Source organism: Anser cygnoides, chromosome 3 (genome assembly GCF_040182565.1).
Source record: "Anser cygnoides isolate HZ-2024a breed goose chromosome 3, Taihu_goose_T2T_genome, whole genome shotgun sequence".
In the NCBI taxonomy this organism is placed as follows: Eukaryota; Metazoa; Chordata; class Aves; order Anseriformes; family Anatidae; genus Anser; species Anser cygnoides.
The window spans coordinates 10,847,783-10,867,534 of record NC_089875.1 but is presented as its reverse complement, the minus strand read 5'-3'; the positions used below and the strand labels follow the sequence as shown (position 1 = coordinate 10,867,534).

The 19,752-nt window shown below is 36.4% G+C and overlaps 1 protein-coding gene across 9 annotated transcripts in view; it reads right to left on the bottom strand.

The window, feature by feature from the left end:
- Positions 1 to 19,752, bottom strand: part of RALGAPA2 (Ral GTPase activating protein catalytic subunit alpha 2) — a 136,325-nt gene that overhangs the window by 95,918 nt on the left and 20,655 nt on the right. For 8 of the 9 annotated variants that reach the window (XR_010830860.1, XM_066995450.1, XM_066995448.1 and 5 more), the window contains exons 4-12: positions 13,327 to 13,384; positions 10,103 to 10,146; positions 9,047 to 9,221; positions 8,411 to 8,526; positions 7,423 to 7,561; positions 5,844 to 6,043; positions 3,967 to 4,197; positions 1,430 to 1,603; positions 378 to 515 (exon numbers count right to left, since the gene is read on the bottom strand). Coding sequence is in view for 8 of the 9 variants with exons in the window: in XM_066995450.1 (XP_066851551.1) it covers positions 378 to 515; positions 1,430 to 1,603; positions 3,967 to 4,197; positions 5,844 to 6,043; positions 7,423 to 7,561; positions 8,411 to 8,526; positions 9,047 to 9,221; positions 10,103 to 10,146; positions 13,327 to 13,384 (1,275 nt within the window). In the remaining variant the exon portion in view is untranslated. The remainder of the gene's footprint in view (positions 1 to 377; positions 516 to 1,429; positions 1,604 to 3,966; positions 4,198 to 5,843; positions 6,044 to 7,422; positions 7,562 to 8,410; positions 8,527 to 9,046; positions 9,222 to 10,102; positions 10,147 to 13,326; positions 13,385 to 19,752) is intronic. The other variant, XM_066995454.1, reaches the window with a different exon arrangement.

Here is a 19,752-nt window from a genome sequence, read left to right as displayed (position 1 = left end):
AACTCTTCATAGTTTCTTTCCTTAATTTCAGAGTACAGAAAGACCTGTACACAAGCTCTTCAACCAAAATGTGGAATTATAATTTATATAAGCAAGCAGAATATTATTTTCAATAATACAGAAAAAGATAATTGAACTACACATTGTAGCTATATCTCCCTTTTTCCATTCCCAATATAGGGTGTCTATAATTGACAAGAAAGAGAGTGTAATGTGCTGAGCTCAGCACATCTGTATGCAGAACACTGTGTGGGTGCTAACCTAGAACCCTCGCAAATTGCTCTAATCATAAAATTTTATATGACCATATGACTATATAATAATATGTAGTAAAAGTTCCATGACTCTTAGAGCCTTCTAATCTCTATACAGCACACCTGTAACGCAGCTTGAACACCAGCTTTAACATTTTTGTCCTCGTCTTCTAATACACATCCTCTGTTAACAGCACTGGTAAAGGAGTACGTTCTTCCCCAGCTGGATGAGCGCTTATGTCCTGAGTGGTCAGAGGAAAGCTTTCAAAAACATCATTCAGTTAGTGACCAAGGAGAAAGGAACATGTCCACGTTTGTTCAGTATCATTTTATATGTCAAAAGCAGGAAGAGGTAACTGTCCCGTTGCCCTATGTCCATTTCAACAAGGAATTAATGTCTAATATTTACAGATTCTAAGCAAACAGTATATGGAATTTAAAGGTTCATAAGACTTCTAAGAGCTATGTTGTTTCAAAATATTCTATATTCAAAATATCTTATGTTACATTTTGTTGTCACTGACTGTAGTAGTATTTGAATTTAAGCCTGGAAAAAATATAAATTCTCTTTGAAAATAATCTGTCAAAACATCGTAATTTTTACTACTATTTTAAGAACTCAACCATCTTTCCTTGTACAAAAAAAAAATCCTGTTAAGTAGTTTTGCATGGCAGTGTCAAAGTCAACATTTACTGATGACTCATTATAGGACATGAAAAAAATGATGCCACAGAATTTTTATCTATAATTTAATTTCCTAGATTTAAGGATCCAAAGTTTTGATAGAATATATATAAATTAGTAGATATTTTCAAACTCTTAAGTAATTACCACCGAAATTAAATAGACCTACATGCACTAGGCCAACAGACAGTGTAAATTTTAACACTGCAGCATATATTATTATTTCTCCATTACGTTCTCACTACAGTATTTGTATAGACAGGGAATAATGAAGAAATTTTATTTTTCAAAGAGCTGCAATCTTTCTTTGCACTCAATAAGGCCTACTGAACACTCAGTAATATTTTAGATTTGTGGACCTTAGATAAAGCACTTTTTAATCCTGATTTTCCATACATCTTAAATTTTTACTTAAATTTTACAGAGAAAATTTAAAAGATAAATAATACTTTGCAGGAAAACAAAATAATGTAAATAACTGATACCATACATGTTTACCATCCGTTTGCACTGATGAATCTTCTAAGCTAACAACAGCATCCTCACTGTTTTCCTTTTTGTCTGGCTCCTCCATGAACACAGGCTTCTCTTGCAATATCCACTTTCTATAGACCTTAACCACTTTTCGCGTTGCAGATATATCAGAAGAAGGCAACAAAAAAGCCTAAATTTAAAGTTAAATACTTTTACTATATATATTTGGTGCACAGAAATTCATGCATATATAAACACACACATGCAGCATCATCACCCATAAATAACACAACTCAGAAAAAGAAAGGAAATGTGTTTTTTACATTTATGTCTGTACTAGTAGCTATGGTTAATCAACAACATATGCATATACCTACAGCAGTGTGGGATTTCACAATTCTGTAACCATTAACTTCAAATGACTTCCATGTTGTATTTGTTCAAACAATAAAAAAGAGGTGGTTTTGTTCACTGCAAGTTCTCTAACTTTGGGTGGATTCGTCGCACAAGTTGTTACTAAGCCAGAGAGGCCTGGCAGGCTAAACTTGGATACCACGCTGCACTTTCTGGAGAAGCTGACTTCAAATTCCATCACCAGTATATCATGTGAAATGCCATTTCAGCAAGTGTAGGTAAAGACAAGACAGTAAATTATGATGAGGACAGAAGCGGCAGGCATTTGATCGTTTCTGATAAAAGTCAAAAATCAAAATAATGAATTTACTTTCAACTTGCTACCCAATGTCAGTATTTGGAACCATTCTGTAAAGATGTCCACTTCAAAAGCTTTCAAAGACCAGGCCACCTGCTTTCCCGTATTTCTGTCAGTCTTAGGCATGTAAAAAACCACATGTCTATAGTAATGTGTGTTAGCCTCTTCCAATTTTTTAAGTCCTAAGAAATTACACACTCACTAGACTGTGAGAGATGTCTAGATATTTTTATTGGCTGAGTATTATCCCTTGTTTTGGTATAAACTTCATTTGATCACAGAAAAATTCATAGACTTTTAAAAAACAAATCTCACTACATACTAGCATCAGCCATTGGAAAACCTTTGGACTACAGTGAACTGGCACAGAAATGAATATATAAAAATTTAATCTGGTAGAAAACAAATTGTATTTGGTCAAGACAAAATGCTTCTATTTTGGCATCACTATGTACTATATTATAAAGACACTGAAAAAGACTGAAATACGTTTTTCAAATTAAAAAAAAATCTCTTCCAACTGTGAAGAGATTACCTGCTTTCCATAGTTAACAGGGACAAAAACTATAGCATTGCATTTCAGAATACACACTGATAGCATGTCTTCCCATACCCATTTTAGCTGCAAAACATTACAAGGGGATCTTGCTCAGGTTGGTGGAAATCTTTGCATCATATAGTACATTTCCCTTTCTCTAGTCAGCACGAAGTGCAACATCCAACAGCTTAATAGGTAATAGTCTACAGAAGTAATAGTCTACAGAAATTAAAGGGTTATCAAAAGCAAGCTTATATATGTCATGCAACAATTATAAGTGAAATTTCTGAAAATGTCTTCATAGACACTGTCAAGTTATTAAAGATGCAGAAACTGAAAAAGCCAAAAGGCAATTGCTAGACTATTAGAAAAACAACAGCTCATCAGTGGGATGAATGGCCACTACAAAAAATGCTTTCTGTAAGGCTGAGAAGTAAGGTAGAAAGAATATATATATATATATATATATATAAAGCATTGCGGAATTCATAGGGACTAGTGAGATTCCTGTAAGGGAGAGATAAACACAGAAAGGATCCAAGTACTATTATCTGCTTCAGTTACTGAACACTGACCATATTTAATAAAGATAAAAGTGCTGCATCGTACCAGCCTTTGTTCCCTGGAAGCTGGTCTAACTTTAAAGACACTCTGAACAAACACCAGGAGAGGGCAGCATACCACAGAGGTTCTCAACATAGACAAAACACTCCCTCTCAAAATTACATCCATCCCACAAAAAGCACTTGTACAAGTTCTTACACTGTACCACACAAAACACTTTCAGTAAAGCATGTGTGCTCACTCATCTTCTGCAGGGTGTCTCCTCTACATTTATGTGACCTAAAACTGATGTTTCAACCAACTGCTGCCTTGATAACATATCAAAAGAAGAAGGTGAATTTCCAGTAGGTCATGTATTTTTATCCCAAACAATAGAAAAGATGTCAAAATAACAAAAAGTACGAGCAGAAACAATCAATAATGTCCAAATAGACATTAAATACTGACTGTGACCACAGGAACTAGAATCTTACTATTTCAAATAGCAAGCTAATAAAATGTCAAATTCAAGTATGACAAATTGCTGTTTAGCATCAGCAACAACTTTCCATTCCCATCGAATTTTTTTACTTCATCATTAAAACTAGACCTAGGAAGGACTCCAAAATAAGTGGGTGCTCATGTGATTAACATCAAGTTTGACCAGTTATCTGACCAGCAGCCTTCAGTGTTCCTTCTAATGACCATAACATTTCCTTTTTAAAAAATCACGTAACGGCAACTACACATCCACACGTACCTGTCGAAACACCTCATTAACAAAGTTAACATATCCTCGTGTGGACAAGAGGATTCTCTGCACCATCTCATAAACAGTTCGATGCTGCTCTTCGATGCTGCAGAGGCTGGAATTACTGAGCCGTCGGTCAGACAAGGTGCTGCTGTTCGAATGGCTTCTCTCCTGCTCGCCTGCATAAGACATGCCAGTTTCCAGCTCTGGGTTTTTATCTTGGGATACAACACCAACAGTCTACGCAGAAGAAAACACATGCCTAATTAAATTACTGGATTACTGCATGTCAAAAATCTGGGGTACTTAATGGGCAACACTCATTCACACTGCATGCAGGGATTCCAGCCACCATGAAGTGCAATTTTCAATCTACTTCTTGATACAAAAAGGAATTTGGTCTTGTACTCTACATGATATATACTTTCTATGAGTCCCCCCAGCCCAGAGCAGCTGACTGACCTGTCAACCACTCCCCAAGACAAAAAAGAAGAAGACATGCAGTGGTGGGAGTGGAGGGAGACACAATGGAGAAACATCTCGAAGTCCCTTTGATTTTTGAGAAAAGATGGATCACAGCTCTATACACGGCTCATACTCCTAGGCATTCCTAACCGCTCTTTGTCAGGCACTGTTCTGCCATAGTGTTGCATGTCTTTTCCATCATTTCATCTTGAACCGTGTCTGGCTAAAATGATCCAGTCCAGGGAAGAAAGAGGACTTAGCCTTTGGAAGAAAGTCAGTAAAACTGCAATTGAGTTACCAGAAAAAGAATCCCACTACCACGAACCGAAAGCATTACCCAAATGCAGTTCTGCTTTTGTTTACTTAAATAAGGCTGCTGTCTGTTCATCAAAGCGAGCGGTAACAGAGCAGCAATAACATTTCTACTGCTTTTGATAATAAATGTTTTTGTACAGTTCCCCCACACCAGTGAAGCACAGGCTACAGGCAGTGAAATTTAAAACCACTAAAAAGTCAGCATGTGCCAAAAGCAGACACAGCTGCAGCTAAGTGATAACTTCTGACCAGTTTCCATTTTGAGGGCAGCAGTATCTTTACGTATTGTAAATATCTAATTGGTATCAGTGTCCTATAAAATTCAGTGGAGAGAAGAAAATTCATTTTCCAGGGTATGTCAGTTGCAATGGTATAGCATCTATACAGAAGGTGCAAATTCCAATGAGAAAAAAAAAGATTAATAAAAAGTGCTTGCAGTAAGTAAGCTACATCTAGCTGTTCCAGGGTTTCAAAATTCTACACTTTAAAACAAACTACAAACTTCAAAAGCAATTAACCTGAAAATACAGTTTGACTTTCAGAGTTAATAAATGCTTTGCCACTCAATCCAGATGTGACACTGACCTACGATTCAAGAGAAGAATATAAAATTGACATTGATTCTAGATTTGTAATGGGAAGCTGGAGAATCTCTTAAAACAATTTATTTCTACAAGATTAATTTTAAGTCCCTAATCCTACAGAAATCTCAACCAGCAATTTGAAAGTAAAATATTTTTCTATTATCTCATTGTAAAGAGCTGCTATAATCAAGAGTAAAACAAAATGGCCTTTGACGTTACTGGGAAACGGTCTATGCCACAAATAAGTTTGACAGTTTACAGATTAAATTCCAAAAGTCTAAAGATAATACTGATGAAGCTATTAAGTTAAATACCTGTGAGAATAAAAAATACTAATAAATTACTAAAGGGATTCCCTTGACGACTCCCTCCTTCATCAAAGAAAAAAAATAATTTACGAGTACATAATTTATTCACTGGGGAACTGCATTTCTTTCTTCTTTCAGTTGTCAGTGTATTGTGATCATTTGCAAGGTTTCTAGCACACATGCAAGAAAAAAAAAGGTAAACTTTAAAGCACACCTGAATAATTTTAGGGAGCATTTCTCCTCCATTTTTTGTATTCTGAACAGCAGTTAAATATTTCTTTTCAAGAAAGAAGGTAACAAGCCACTTAATAAAAACAACTCGAGCTGCCATATATGGAATTTTTGTGCTATAGACATTTTCGTTGTTTCGTGTTGCAGTAATGTATACTGGTCTTGGTCTTATATCAGGAATATCTGGTGAGATAAAAAGAGAAGATATAAAGAAAATCTAATCTTAAAAAATTGTAATTGCTTCCGGACTTCAGTTAAATGCATTGAACGTGTCACCAACAACATTTTGTCCATATGAAATAACAGATGCAATGACTGACTGTTTTTATTATATTAACACTTATATTCATAATTTTATTACTTCTAAAGAAAAGCAAGAGAATAAAAGCACAAATCTCTCTTGAAGTTCATAATTTGTATCAGGCAAAACAAAGAAAAGCAAAAGAGAAGGGCTGCAAATAGAAAGGTAAAATCTGAAATGAAGAACTACTCCTTCTGCAACGTAAGTTAATTTTATAACTTTCAGAGTTTTATTGGTAAGGTAGAGCAAGAAAGAGAAGGTGTCACAAGAACACTCAATAGTAAAAAGATTAAGAAGAAAAAGGGCACTTAGCACATGGAAAAGAGATGTTAGCCAGGTGCAAAGAGCACGGCACAAGCTGAAATAAAAGAAAGAAAACACACAGGAAGAAGTGGAAGATTGCCAAAGGGAGACAGGATGGGTCATAATTAACTCACATGCATAGATTCGAGGGAAAAAATCACTTGTATACAGCTGAAAAACAGGGAAGGACTGTGCTCTAGCTGTGAGCAACTCAGCTGAAGTGGCACAGAGGTGACTTTAGACACTAAATTGCAAAGGACAGGAGCTAAAAGTCAGAGAAAGGAGGGGAAGAATGATGAAAAAGAGGCTGCAGTACATCAGGTGAGTATTAACAACACTGCTCCTATTGACTCTAATATATAATTCAATAGAACATTAGGAAAAGTTCAAAGAAAAATGTAAGCATTCCTAAAATAACATGCTTTTAATCCTACAGCTGCGCTTCCTAGAGATGCTTCTAGCAACACAAACTAGCTCATTGTTTCTTTCATAGCTACATCTCTGTTTCCCTTCCATTTGGCCCTTCATTTTTTCTCTTCAAGGAAACAAGAAGTAAAATAAGAAAAACTTCAGTTAGCTGCTTCCTCACACTTGGGCAAATTTCTTTTAAAAACCCTGTCAGAGAGCATGTTCTATCTTGATTGCACATCACAGTTACATCAAGTCCTTGTTCACTTGATATAAATGCTATGCATGTGTATTTTAAGGAAACATTTAAGGATTCTTCTTAGGAAAGAAGAACCTGGCCAGCCCATATGCAGCGATGAACAGCAGCAACTTCCTGGACTATCACAAAAAATGAAAAGTTGTACTAGGAAAAAAATCAAATCAAGAGACAAAAGAGGAAAAATCCTCATTCACCAGAACTGTAGTAGTATGCCACCAGATAACAGAGATGCTACTGAAAACAGCCACCATTAATTATTTTTCTATTTAAAAGACAAAATTCACTGCTTACCTAGAACAGGTTTGTAGAGGTTAGTTAGCTTTGTAAAAGATGGAAACAAGTGCGGAAGGTAGTATTTTCTAAACAAGGTAAAGAGAAACTTAAACCCAGTGTCTTGGTTCTCCTTATTCTTCCACTCCAAACTTGCAGCCTTTGCCATAGAGTTAAAAAGAAAGAAACACAAAAAAAGTTTCAAATTAATAATTATACTGAGAAGCACTCCACATTGATGACAAAATGCTGTTCTACAGAATATGAAAGATGAATAATTGTGCTTTAATAAGAAAGATGAAAAATGATCACTGTCCCATTTTTTTTACAATAAGAACAGTAAGAATATAGGATATTACCATGAGGACTCTATCACATCAAAGAAAGCAATCTCATTAGAAGCCAGCGTATTTGTGCTGTTTTAAGGCAGTGAAACACAGAAAACGCAGTATTAATGTTTTTAACAAACTTGCTTCTTACCTGTAAATTTAGACAAAGTTATGAATCTCTCTGGGCTACACTTTCATCACAAATAAGATTGTAATCAGAAACATACCCAATGCCTAGGTTTAAAATGGCTGCACACATATGCAATACTCCTTCGAGATACTTGACTCAAGGCACAAGCAATTTCCACTGACAAGGAAGAGGCTGACATCTATGTTTTTAAAGGCACTCTTTTGTTCCTGAACAGATCAACAGCAAGGAATCATACATGTAATTTCAAGAGAAATCTTTATGGATGCAAAGTAAAACTTTGTGCAAGTTTGGGTAACATTAATAAATTTTGTTCACATTTCTGAGAAAATTTAGTATTTTTACCAAAAACGGCACACAAAAAATATCTTGGGGATGATTTTCCCTTTAAAAGAAAAAATAAGAAAATGCAGACAACAGCTTCTTCCTGGAAAAGGGCAACAGCAGCTCTGTACAGAAACAGTGCAAATGACGTTCTAACACTATACAGTCCTTCAAACATGAATAGCTAAAAACATTATATCCTACGCACCTGAATTACCATATATTTTAACAGTAGCTGAAGAAAATAGCAGGTTTGGTCATCTGCAATTTTCTCTCCAGAAACAGCTGGCAAAAGTGGGGTAATTTCTTCTGGAAAAATCTTAGCTGAAATAAAAGGAGAATGCTTTAAACATGGAAAACCCGAAAATAATGAAACAATAAAATCAATTTGATAATGATTACTGATGTGCTTATAAATTGCACAAAGCCAAAACTGCTTGGGCTTCCCATATTTTCGCCAAGTCCCACCACATGTGACTGAGGACAGCACCAACCTTTGATTTATTGCAGTTTGGAAGGGATAACACAGTCTCTGCAGATTAACCAGTAAATTGTAAATCTACATACCAACATATTTTGCAGTAACATGTTCATGTAACTGCATCTCAATACAAAAAAAAAAGACAACAAAAAAAACCACAACTGTTCTGAACTCAGAATGACAAGACCTGAAGGTGCTACAGCTGCAACAAAGCCAAAATCTTTCCCCATCTCTGAATTACAAAGACAAAATTGCATCATCCTTGTGACATCTTTCCCACAAGCAGCTCTACAGCTCCACTATGACTTCAGGGGAAGGGGGAAAGTGAAACACCTAGCACAGGAGTTCTGTTAGTTTACTCACCATCTGATGAATTAGGAGGACTAATGAGGTTATCTAGTGTACAGGGACCCCGTGAGGACATAATTGGTGGAAAACCAGGCACAAGGCATGCAAATATTAATATCTGCTCTTCTGCACAGTTAGTCTGAAGTGCTTGAAGCCAGAGAAGAAACAGTCGGATTCCTTCACATCTTATCTACACGGGGATGATTTTGTAGAAAAAAATATTAAAACAAATTTGAAAGTACAGTAATACAGTTAAGTAGTTAAGAAAGCGCAGGACATGTACATTCATTCAAATTCTGTGCTAGCAAGTCTTTCGGTCATACCATCAGTAATCACATCACTAATTTAACAAAAGCAGAGAAGGGCGGGAGCAAACTGTAACCAAGGTGGTGGCACTCTGAGGAGACAGTATTACTGCTCCAACTTCAGCTAGAGGCCAAAATCCCATGGCTGTGCTCCCCCGACTGACTGGCCAAAGGCAGCTCAGCCCGGTGGTGTCGGAAGAACAGCAGCAAGTGGAACGCGCGGCCGGGGAGCTGCCCCTGCTCCAGCCCTGCCGAGCCTAAAATCCTGGCCCTGCACAGCCCACGCAAGCCACTGTCTTCAGCATCAGCAGGACCAGAAGACCCTCGTGAAAACTACGATGCAACAAACCACCCAAGGTGAAGTACTCCATAAATTTACTTTCTTCTTTTTCATTATGCAAGATGCAATTTTAGTTTTAGCAGTTTATTTAAAGAAGTGGATTTAAAACTATTTGGCAAACAAGCAACCAATGTATTTAATACAGTGCACTTAATGCTAGAGAGATCTGAAAAGATGAAGAATTAAGCAAAACACATTGCTACCTTCTTCAGGTAAGTTTGGAAAGGTTACAGAATAGCAGAACAACTGAATAATACGAATATTAAAATAATCTAGTTACAACATTAAAATTTGTGATTAAAAGGTGAATAATTAAAATTACAAAGCCTAACAATCTGAAAAACTGATACTGAAAATCTGTAAAGTAATATGCTTCACACAATTTAAAGTAAAAAGAAATAAGGATGCATCATTGAAGAGAGATACCTTGAGGGAGTTTCCAGTGTGCAATAGTTTCTTCAAAATCGACCCTGGATTAGAAAAATGAAATAGACATATATCAGATACTAAGATGGTCACTTTCTACCAGAATGCTTTCTAAAAAAACACTACAGAAAAAAGCTACTTTCATGCTATTTACTACGTAGCTACTTCACTGGTGTTTTAGAAAAAGAAAACTTATGAGCGAGAAAAAACAAAACGAATGAATTTACAACCATCATCATCATCATCATCAGGTAAATAGTTCTTTAACATCAAATATAATGTCTCTTTACAGCAAGGTACTTTGTTTTTAGTCAGATGATAATCTTCTGAAATTATTTTCATTGAAAAATAAAGTAACTAGGGAAAATTTTGACGTGCTAGTTTGGGGAAAATGCTTTAAACAAGTTTATTTAAAATTTTAGGCAAATGTATTAGTTTCTGCAAAGTAACAAGTGGACCACAGTAAGTCCAACTTGTAGGAATAATGCATTCAAATAGACTAATATTTACTATTATGATAAGAAAAAATGCTAGAAATCTGTATGATATTGTATATGTCTATTAAAAACATGTATACATTAAAATTGCAAAACATTTTTATTCTGGTTTTAAAAATACCCGGTCAACTATCCCTAACTTCGGAAGTCTGATCTAAAATCAAAGAGATCTTATACATCAAGTGCTTTAGTTACAAAACATTTTCAATCCAATTCTTAGAAAAATAACATAAAGTAGCACTCAGCTGTTATTTCACCTGGATTTGAAAATTATGTGCCTTACTTAAATGTGACCCCTCAAGATTCACCATTTCACAATTTTAAATTATTAACATATATAGCAAATACATATTAACACACATGAACATTAAGCAAAAAGCAAATCACAAGGCACACTTGTAAATAATTGCAACACCAAATCGTTTAGCTCATTTATTGAACACAGCTATAAATCTATCCAAATACGACTATTCAAGAGGAGCATAAATATAAAGAATATAGTAGCTATGAAACAACTGACTGAAATCAATTTGTTCTAGACTAAGTCAGATGAAATGGAAGTAAAGTAGTCAAGCAGATGTCTCCTTTTATTTTTGTCAGTGCTAACTGGAAATGTGAGAATAGCCCTTGCCCTGACCTTTAACTTCAACTCATTATTTCTTCTGCAACAGCAAATACATTGTTCTGAGAAAACACATTGCAGCTGATGAAATGGTGCTGGAAACCAAACCAACTAACCAACAAAAGTACTCCACAGAAGAAATATATCCCCCCTCCCCTCCCAAAGCAGCATAATTTGTCCAATTTCCTTTAACAAACAGCAAGACAAAATATTGTGACCAGTTTGGTAGCACTCAGAAGCAGAATTTTCACAGTAGTAATGAATCAAAGATTTTTAGTTCAGAGGAAATCATCAAGTTAAACTAGTTCAATGGATTACAAGTTGTTTTGACTATCAAAATAAATGTATTTTACCTTTCAGTATTTCTGCACCCACTTGATTTATTCAATCTGGTCAAATGAGGAGAGGAATAAATTTTTCCTTCTGTCTCCTGTACATGATCTCAGGGCCAAAATATTCATTACATGAGCACCTCAGGCCACAGGGAACATTTAAATAATTAGAAAATTAACTATCTTGAAAATAAAGACAGTTTAACTTTTTCCCCTCAGCATTTTTAGAATATAATTTTAAGATCTACTCAAAATCCCTATACTACCTACATGAAAACCTAAAAAAAAAAAGTTCAGAAAAATTAATCCTGCTTTTCTTATGTATATTTCCAAAATTCCAAAATTCACAAGTGACCAAACAAAGCCTGCGTTAGGTACCTCTTATCTTAATGCTTAAGGGAAGAATATGAAGTCCTAAGCCAAGCACTCTGAGTGCCTTAACTAAGGTGACAACTTCATTCTGTTCTTTCTATGCATGAGTTGCAATGCATCCTTCAGTTCTACGTTTATGGAGTTTTCTTCTGCAAAATACTTGCCTATGAAGCATGCAGAATGGACAGGAGAGTAAGAGAAAGAAGCAGAGCTTTACCCGCTCCAAGACTTCTCTCTGTTGGACTCCTCCCATTCCCTCCCTTGCTCCAGCACCCAGAATATGTACTGAAATACCACGGAGCGCAGACAAAGAACAGATAGCCTCTTGGTTTGACCACGTGTATGCCATCCACAGGTATCTATCTCATGCCTGCCATGGCCAGCGTCAATATTGCAACATGGCACTTGGCAACTCCTCCATTAAATGAAGGATCACTGGGACAGCTGGGGCCAGACTTGCAGACATACTGTGTGTTCAGAATTCCACTTAAAAAGGCCAACAAACTGTGGGACACTTAGAAAAGATGTTAAAAAAAAGAGCTCCTAAGAAGTTTATACTTTTGTCCTTAATCTCTTTGCTTTACCATTCTAGCACTAAACCACAAATTTCTCCTTTAATTCCCACAGTGTGATAACTGAGTGCGTCACAAATATTAATGAACTAAACTGCACAGAGAATAATACCACAGGAATATCACAGAAGAAATTAAGCGCTTATCCACTGCAGCAGTCCAATGGTTCACATTTAATTTAGCACAGCCTGAATGTGCACAACTACTGAACAGCCACCAATTCAGAGCAGAAATGTTACAGAATATATTTCCAAAAGGAGACAAGGTTCAAGTTCAACACAGCATGTATTTTTACACAAAGAACAATCTTTACTACTATGAATTTGTATGGGCAATTTCACACATGATTACTCGTGAAAGACTGTCACAATGCAAATTTGAAAGAGAGTCAAATACAGATTCCACAACCCTCCTCAGTCTTGATTTTTGGTGTTAGTCTGTGAATGCAAATGGAGACCTAATTAGGAAAAGGTGTGCTGATTTAAATCCCTCATCATCTAGTAGCTAGAAAGAGATGAAAGGGAAGAGAACCCATGTACATCCAAAGGTAAAAAAAAAATCCAAGAGCTTTCATGCAAAAATAAAAGTGAAGCAAGCAACCAAAACCACACAAAACAGAGAACACACAGAGCTAGCTATCTTAGCAGGTAAACAGATTTTCCAGATGTTTCAAGAATTTTCAGCTGCAAATCTCATACAGAAGTACTATTTGTATATCGGGCAAAACGAAGCGAGTCTGTGGATTACAGGACTTGCGGAACCAGGTAAGTGACTACAGAAAACATTGACCTTATTTTTACTAGAATATTTTTAAACCATTCCTTCTTACCTATACTGCGAAAATGCCATCGATAAAAAATCCTCTCAGGTAGTAGCTGCAATATTTTCTGCAGGAAACAAAACTAAATAGTCAAATTTTCCATAATAAACTGGCTCATTCAGAGGATACAGACAAACTAATACACAAAACATAAATGAAATGGTAATATATATAGAGAGAGAACACAATAGAAAGCAGATACCTATTGTAATTAGAACTGCTGCCCATTACTTTACTCTCTTGTTACGGAGGAAGGTACTTGGAACAGTCCTGAATCAATACCATGGCACTGGCATGAGCTGCTTTTACCTTCCCCCTGTCTTGGAATGCCCCAGCATTTCAGAATATAAACTGATTTATAACGAAGAAGTTACAGGTAAAATTTCCTTCTAAGAGGCTCACTTTGGATTACATTTTTCTGAAGTGTCTGGTAATGACTGCTGTTAGATTGATACATTCCAGATTTTGAGCTTCAGTGGCTTAGGTCTGCCTTTTCATCAGCTAATGTGGTCTGATCTCCCAGCTAAGGCAGAGATGGACAGCGGTGCAGTTATTTTTGCTGTGAGATGATGTACCTGTGTTTTCAGCTGCTGAGTGAAACCGAGCCAAATTACACAAAGCTAGACTAATTTAATTCATAGCGCATGCAGTTAATAAAGCACTTATGTGGAATAATATGCGGTGATCTTCCTCTGTAGTTTTGGGCTGATGCTAACAGAGGCAGATCAAACAAAGAAAGAGGTTTGGTCAAGCCCATTTCCCCTTAGTTTTGTTACTCTGCAGGGCACCAACAAAGCAAAGCAATTTAAGCATATGCCTAAGCGCTTTCCTGAATGGAGTCCTATAATCTCAGTTGCAAAGAATGTTTGGGGCTTCCAAATGTTGTCAGTTTAGTGGACAGTAACGTTTATTAGGTAATCTGAATAAACCCAAACTATTTAGGGGTCTTACTTTGGTAAGACCTTTGGTAAGACTTTGGTATGGCTTTTAAAGGGAGTTTAAGTCAGCAGGCTCCAAGGCACTTATTTTTTTTTTAAAAAAAAGGATTGGCATTATAGACTAGGACTTGGCAAGTAGGTGTCTTTTTAGTACAGGACAGCTAAATTACTGATGATCAGCTTCTCAAAAAAGCAAGAGAACACACATGGTTTTGCATAGATTTCACATAAAAATGCATCTGGATCTTACAACTTTTCAGCCATTTGGATATGAAATTAAGAAGTTCTATATGAAATTAAGAAGTTCTATGTGAAACTAGCTTCAACATCTACTTTTAGAAATAAATTAAACAAAGCTATATATGACCAGCAGTCAGAGTTCCTTGTAATCATCAAACAAAATTACCAGAAGCAATTTCTGCATAACAAAGAGTCATTAAGTTTTCAGAAAAACTACATGCAGGATGCAAAATGAATGACAAGTCATCAAAGCAATGGTGACCCATTTGTTGGTCTTTTGCACATAAAAGGTCACGAGGAAATAAAGCATCACAGCCAAGAAAGCAAGAATTTGGGTTTTAGACAGTCCTTTGGAGACAGCCAACACATGAATCATTATTGCGTTTAAAAACAGTATGCTTGAGAGATGGATTATGACAGACTTCTTATAATTTTTGACAACAAAGTGCTTCAGCAATTGTATACAACACTCAAAGTCACAGTCTTTTTGAAAATGGAACATTCCTTTCTCCATGGCAGAGGATGGACGTCATGACAAGTTCAGAGACTTAGGGAACTAGACCTCGGGTCACGCAGATAGACCGGTCTTCCTTTATCCGTACCACAGCACATGTTCCCTAAACAGGATTTGGCATTTCTAGAAGTTTACCCAGAATAAAAAAATAAATCAGGCACATCCCTTCCGTGTCCTCGTACTTTGTTTCAGTACTACACACACCACCCCATCCCCGGGCCATCGCGGCAGCAGGGATGGAAGGACCGGGCGGCAGGTGCCGGAGGTCTAGCTGCCTGTCCGCGGGCAGGACGATGCGCTCGGGATGGAGGATCTGACTGGCTAAAAATGAGGCCATGACTCACATTTGGGCTTTACCTGTCAGTTAAGGACCACGTTTCTGCCAATCAGATTGCAGGATCCACAGACAAAGAATTATAATTATCCACATAAATATTAAAATACTAGCAGCCCACCACTTTGCAAGACTATTTCTGACATTAATATCATTTATTTGCTTGGCATGGGGCAAAAAGGAGCTCCTGACCTACATCAGGAACACCTCAGGTCACCAGTTCCAGTGCTGCGGTAGCCGGCAGGCGCAGTGCTGGGTCCGTGTTCAGGCAGCCCATAGCTCTGACACACCACATGCCCGCAGCGCGGGACAACAGGTATGTTAAGCAAACCCCTCATACAGGCGGGCAACAAAATGCTGTCTGAATTCGAGTACCAGAAAGCACCACAGGGAGAAACCTTCAAACATCTTCACATTTATTACAGGAGAAACAAACCAAAATACGTGCATTTTATTTCCATTTTTAGGTCATTATAGGAAGTACGGTAGATCATTACAGCAAAACCAATTTCCTTTCACAGGCCACCCCGTGACAAGCATTGCAACAAGATACCTTCAGCTTCTCTTTGGATGGAATTTCTATCTCATTTGTTCCGAAACACTAACTACTGAGAACCAACTTTGTTAAACTTCTAAAGAATCAAGCACATCTGTATAATAAGGTTTCATTAGAAATCTGTCAAAATCTGGTAATAACACTAGTGAAAATGCTTATCTTCTTATATTTAAGATGTTACAGTAAAATTCTTTATTTTAGAACACAAAAAAAATAGAAAATATATGCCTTTTTCACTAAAGAAGTCTGAGTCTTAAAACACTAGGCATGGCATAATCATGTATTATTAATGACAGTTTGTGAAAATAATCTGGTGATGCACAACTATATTTTCCTTAGTTGCAAAAAGAAACAATACCCATTTCCCAAGAGCTTCAGCAATGTTCTTAGAGTAACTTTTCAGGTTTAAGCATCTCAGCTACTCAGGATGGAAACAAATAGCCACCCCTTGTTTGCTGTTTCTGAACACAACAGCACATTTGGGGAAGCTAGATTTTACCATGCCCTCTCTGCAAGATGCAGAGCATGTTAACAGTTGTTTGGGAAAGGCCACAGATGTGACAGCATGCAATACAGGCAGTATCTTATACTTTACAAAATTTCACCTCAACTTAGACACAAAATTCACTTCCAGAAAGTGAACTATGATAAGGTGTAAGCTGCATAAACTGATAAGGCATCAAAGCTACATAATGAAGACTACTCTGAAAAAGAACTTAAGAATAACTCTCACACCCGCATGTTACTGAATATGTCCACATCAAATCTGGAACACAAATGCTGTTCCAGAGTCTGACAACCACCAGGAAAAAGCAAGACTTCAAACCACATGAAGCTTGGAAGTTAGGAGAAGGAAAAAACACGCTTACAATTTTGTGTGCTTTTTCTTAAAAAACAACAACAAAAAACACAGAATCAAAACACCCTTACCAGGTGGCTGCATCAAAACAATTTAAGGGTTGAAAGAAGTAGTAAGAGGACAGAAGTTCCTGTCTGGGGAAAGCTTCCATATCCCCAAATCTCTCTATATAGCAAAAATTGGGACACTTCAGTTGTTTCTCAAGCCTTTCACCTTTTCAGCATCTCAAAACCAGGAAAAAATACCAGTGCAGTTTGAAAAAATGCAGAGATGTGATTAATCACATGCCCAAGGCTACCAAATAGTAAACTGAAGTAATTTTAAAAATCAAATTAAATTACTAACATCACAGTTACTACTGAAAATATCAAAGCTTTGCAGAAGATGAGAATGAGTAGAAATCATCTAAATTCTCCTGCAGTGCAAATATGCATTGTCATGGTTAAAAGTTTATATATTAAACGAAAACTTCTGAATGTTACAAGTAAATTCAAGGTTAAGGCTACAACGCCCTCTTAATAGGTTAATTTTCACATATGTGCATTAGAGTCACAAGACTAGGATGGTACGTAACGGTGTACAGTACTACTACACCACTAAGATGGTGACATAATATTATATGTCATGAACAAGCACCGGTTGTTGTGCTTTCAACTTAGTATTTCCAAGAACATATTCCTCACTCTCCCAACCCCTGGTGTTCCAAAAAAGCTCCTATCGCCATTCCTATAAAACAAATGATAGTTTCTTCCACTACAGCCTAGACTTTTACCAACACTGCTGTGAATCCAAACTGGCTATTGACATCTTGCTTGTAGCTTCATAGTACACTAATAAGAAATATTTTAAGAAACCCCACAGTGTGAAATAATATTGCTTTTTCAGAAAACACATAGATCTATTTAATGCTTAGTGCTTTGCTGCATCTATATGGTAATCCATTATAGCACACTTGAAATAGAAATTAGGTATTACTACTGATCAACACATCAGGGTATCTGTCAGTTCTTTTAACTGATTATCCATAGTTCTTTTTCTTCCAGACTTCCTGCATGACTAGGAATAATGTTAAGTTTAAATCTTAGTTTACACAGGACACTGCCTTCTGCAAGATCTCTCTCTATTTTAACGAAGTAAAATAAAAAAAAAAAAATACCAAGGTTTGAATTTCAACAGATTCCATCTGGCTTAACTAATACTGCAATTTCTTTTAAAAAATGATATTGTTTTTGGCAACTTTGCTGAATCTTATCATGCTTGGTAGCTTCACATCCATTACAGCATGCTACACTGCCCTGATGTAGAATGTAGAGAAAGCCAAGGCTGCTGGCAGATCTTCCACTGATGATCCCTAGCCTGTGGATGTTTTCCAGCTTAACTTGCACAAATGTGAGTTGATAAGCTTTGCTGCTCTGTAACACACTATGCAGAGTGTCTTATTAACCAATAAAATCGAATGTGTTCTTGCTGATCGATTGTGCTCTCAGAGGCGATGTCAATGACAATTTCAGAATAATCATTCCAGGGGAATGTATGCTGAGGAAAAAAATAGCTTTTTTGATACAACCTGTACATAATAAGCAGCTCCTATTAGTCAGCTGGCAAGTGTATCTACTTTAAGGAAAGTCAAACGTAAAACAGCTCTACTACGCCTGTATGTGTAAGTACTAACTATTTGGCAGTATCTGTACAAGAGTTTCAGAAGGTTCAACTATTAAAAGCTGCAAAAATTTAGAAATTTTCTTGCTATCATTCACTGATTTAGCTGAGGCCATGAGCTCAATGAAGTCAGTATGCCTGAGGCAGCTATATCTACATAAAAAGATACCCTAGTTGATGCATCAATAAATTATTTATAGTAATTTGTTGAGGGAAAATGTCTGCCCAAAGCATGCAAGACACTTATTCTTCCCCAGGCATAACATTAAACAGAAAGACCTCTGAAGTCAAATACACACAATGTACATTTAGAATTTTGAACACAAAGCTCTACAAATAACATCAATGTTATTTTATAACAGTAGTAGATGAATCAATCATAATTACAGCAGCACAAACTGTGAATGACTCAGACAGCCATTCTTCAATGTGCTGGAAAGAACGGCTATAAGCAATTTTATTGTCATAAACAAATATGCCCTTTTTAGTCTATTGAGCTTGAGAATCAGCCAACCAAGTCTGTGTGACAGACAATGCTAAACAGGGGAATTTAAAGCTGAAACTTTTAATCGTAATTTGATTTCAAGTGTAAGATAACCTACAGAGGGGGAAATTAAGCCACCTACCTGTACAGACATGAGGAAAATCCAAACAGTAAAAAGAAAGTTAAATAAAAGGAATAACCTCAAGAAATTAGAAACCAGTACCTGTGGCAATAAGAACTCGAGAATAAAAACTTGACATGATTATTCCTTGCAAACAATTTTACAAGTACTTTTTACATTGTCTGGCTTCACTGCACGATTTTGTTCTGCAGAATTCAATTTTACTCATACTTTTGTTCAAATCAAAATGCAAGTAATTAGGAGCAACATCCTCAGATTAGCAAACCACCCTAAGGAAATGGCAAAGATACTAGAATAGCATCCTTTTGCACATTAAGAACGGCAAAACAGCTCTAAAGCCTTCCAAAATAGTTATGAATGAAAAACTACTGCAAGTTTCACTGATGCAGGTTTTTATGAAATTGAGAATAAACTTTTAAAATCACAGTTGGTTTGAGATTGGTTTTAAGCTGCTTAACCAATATTGCTAACTGATGCAGTAGTCCATATAAAGTAGACGTACAGTGCAATCAAGGAGCGCAATATTTAAAATACCCTCTGCAATCTTAGTATATAATGAACCAAAGTTATATATTGTTAATAGATATCAGTGTGTATTACTAGGTGGCTCTAAAAAAGAAGGGTACATTCCTAAACTGCATCTGTGCACAGACCTATCTATCTGATCACCCACCATCACAGCAGGTGTTCCTCTGACAGATGTAGTGTA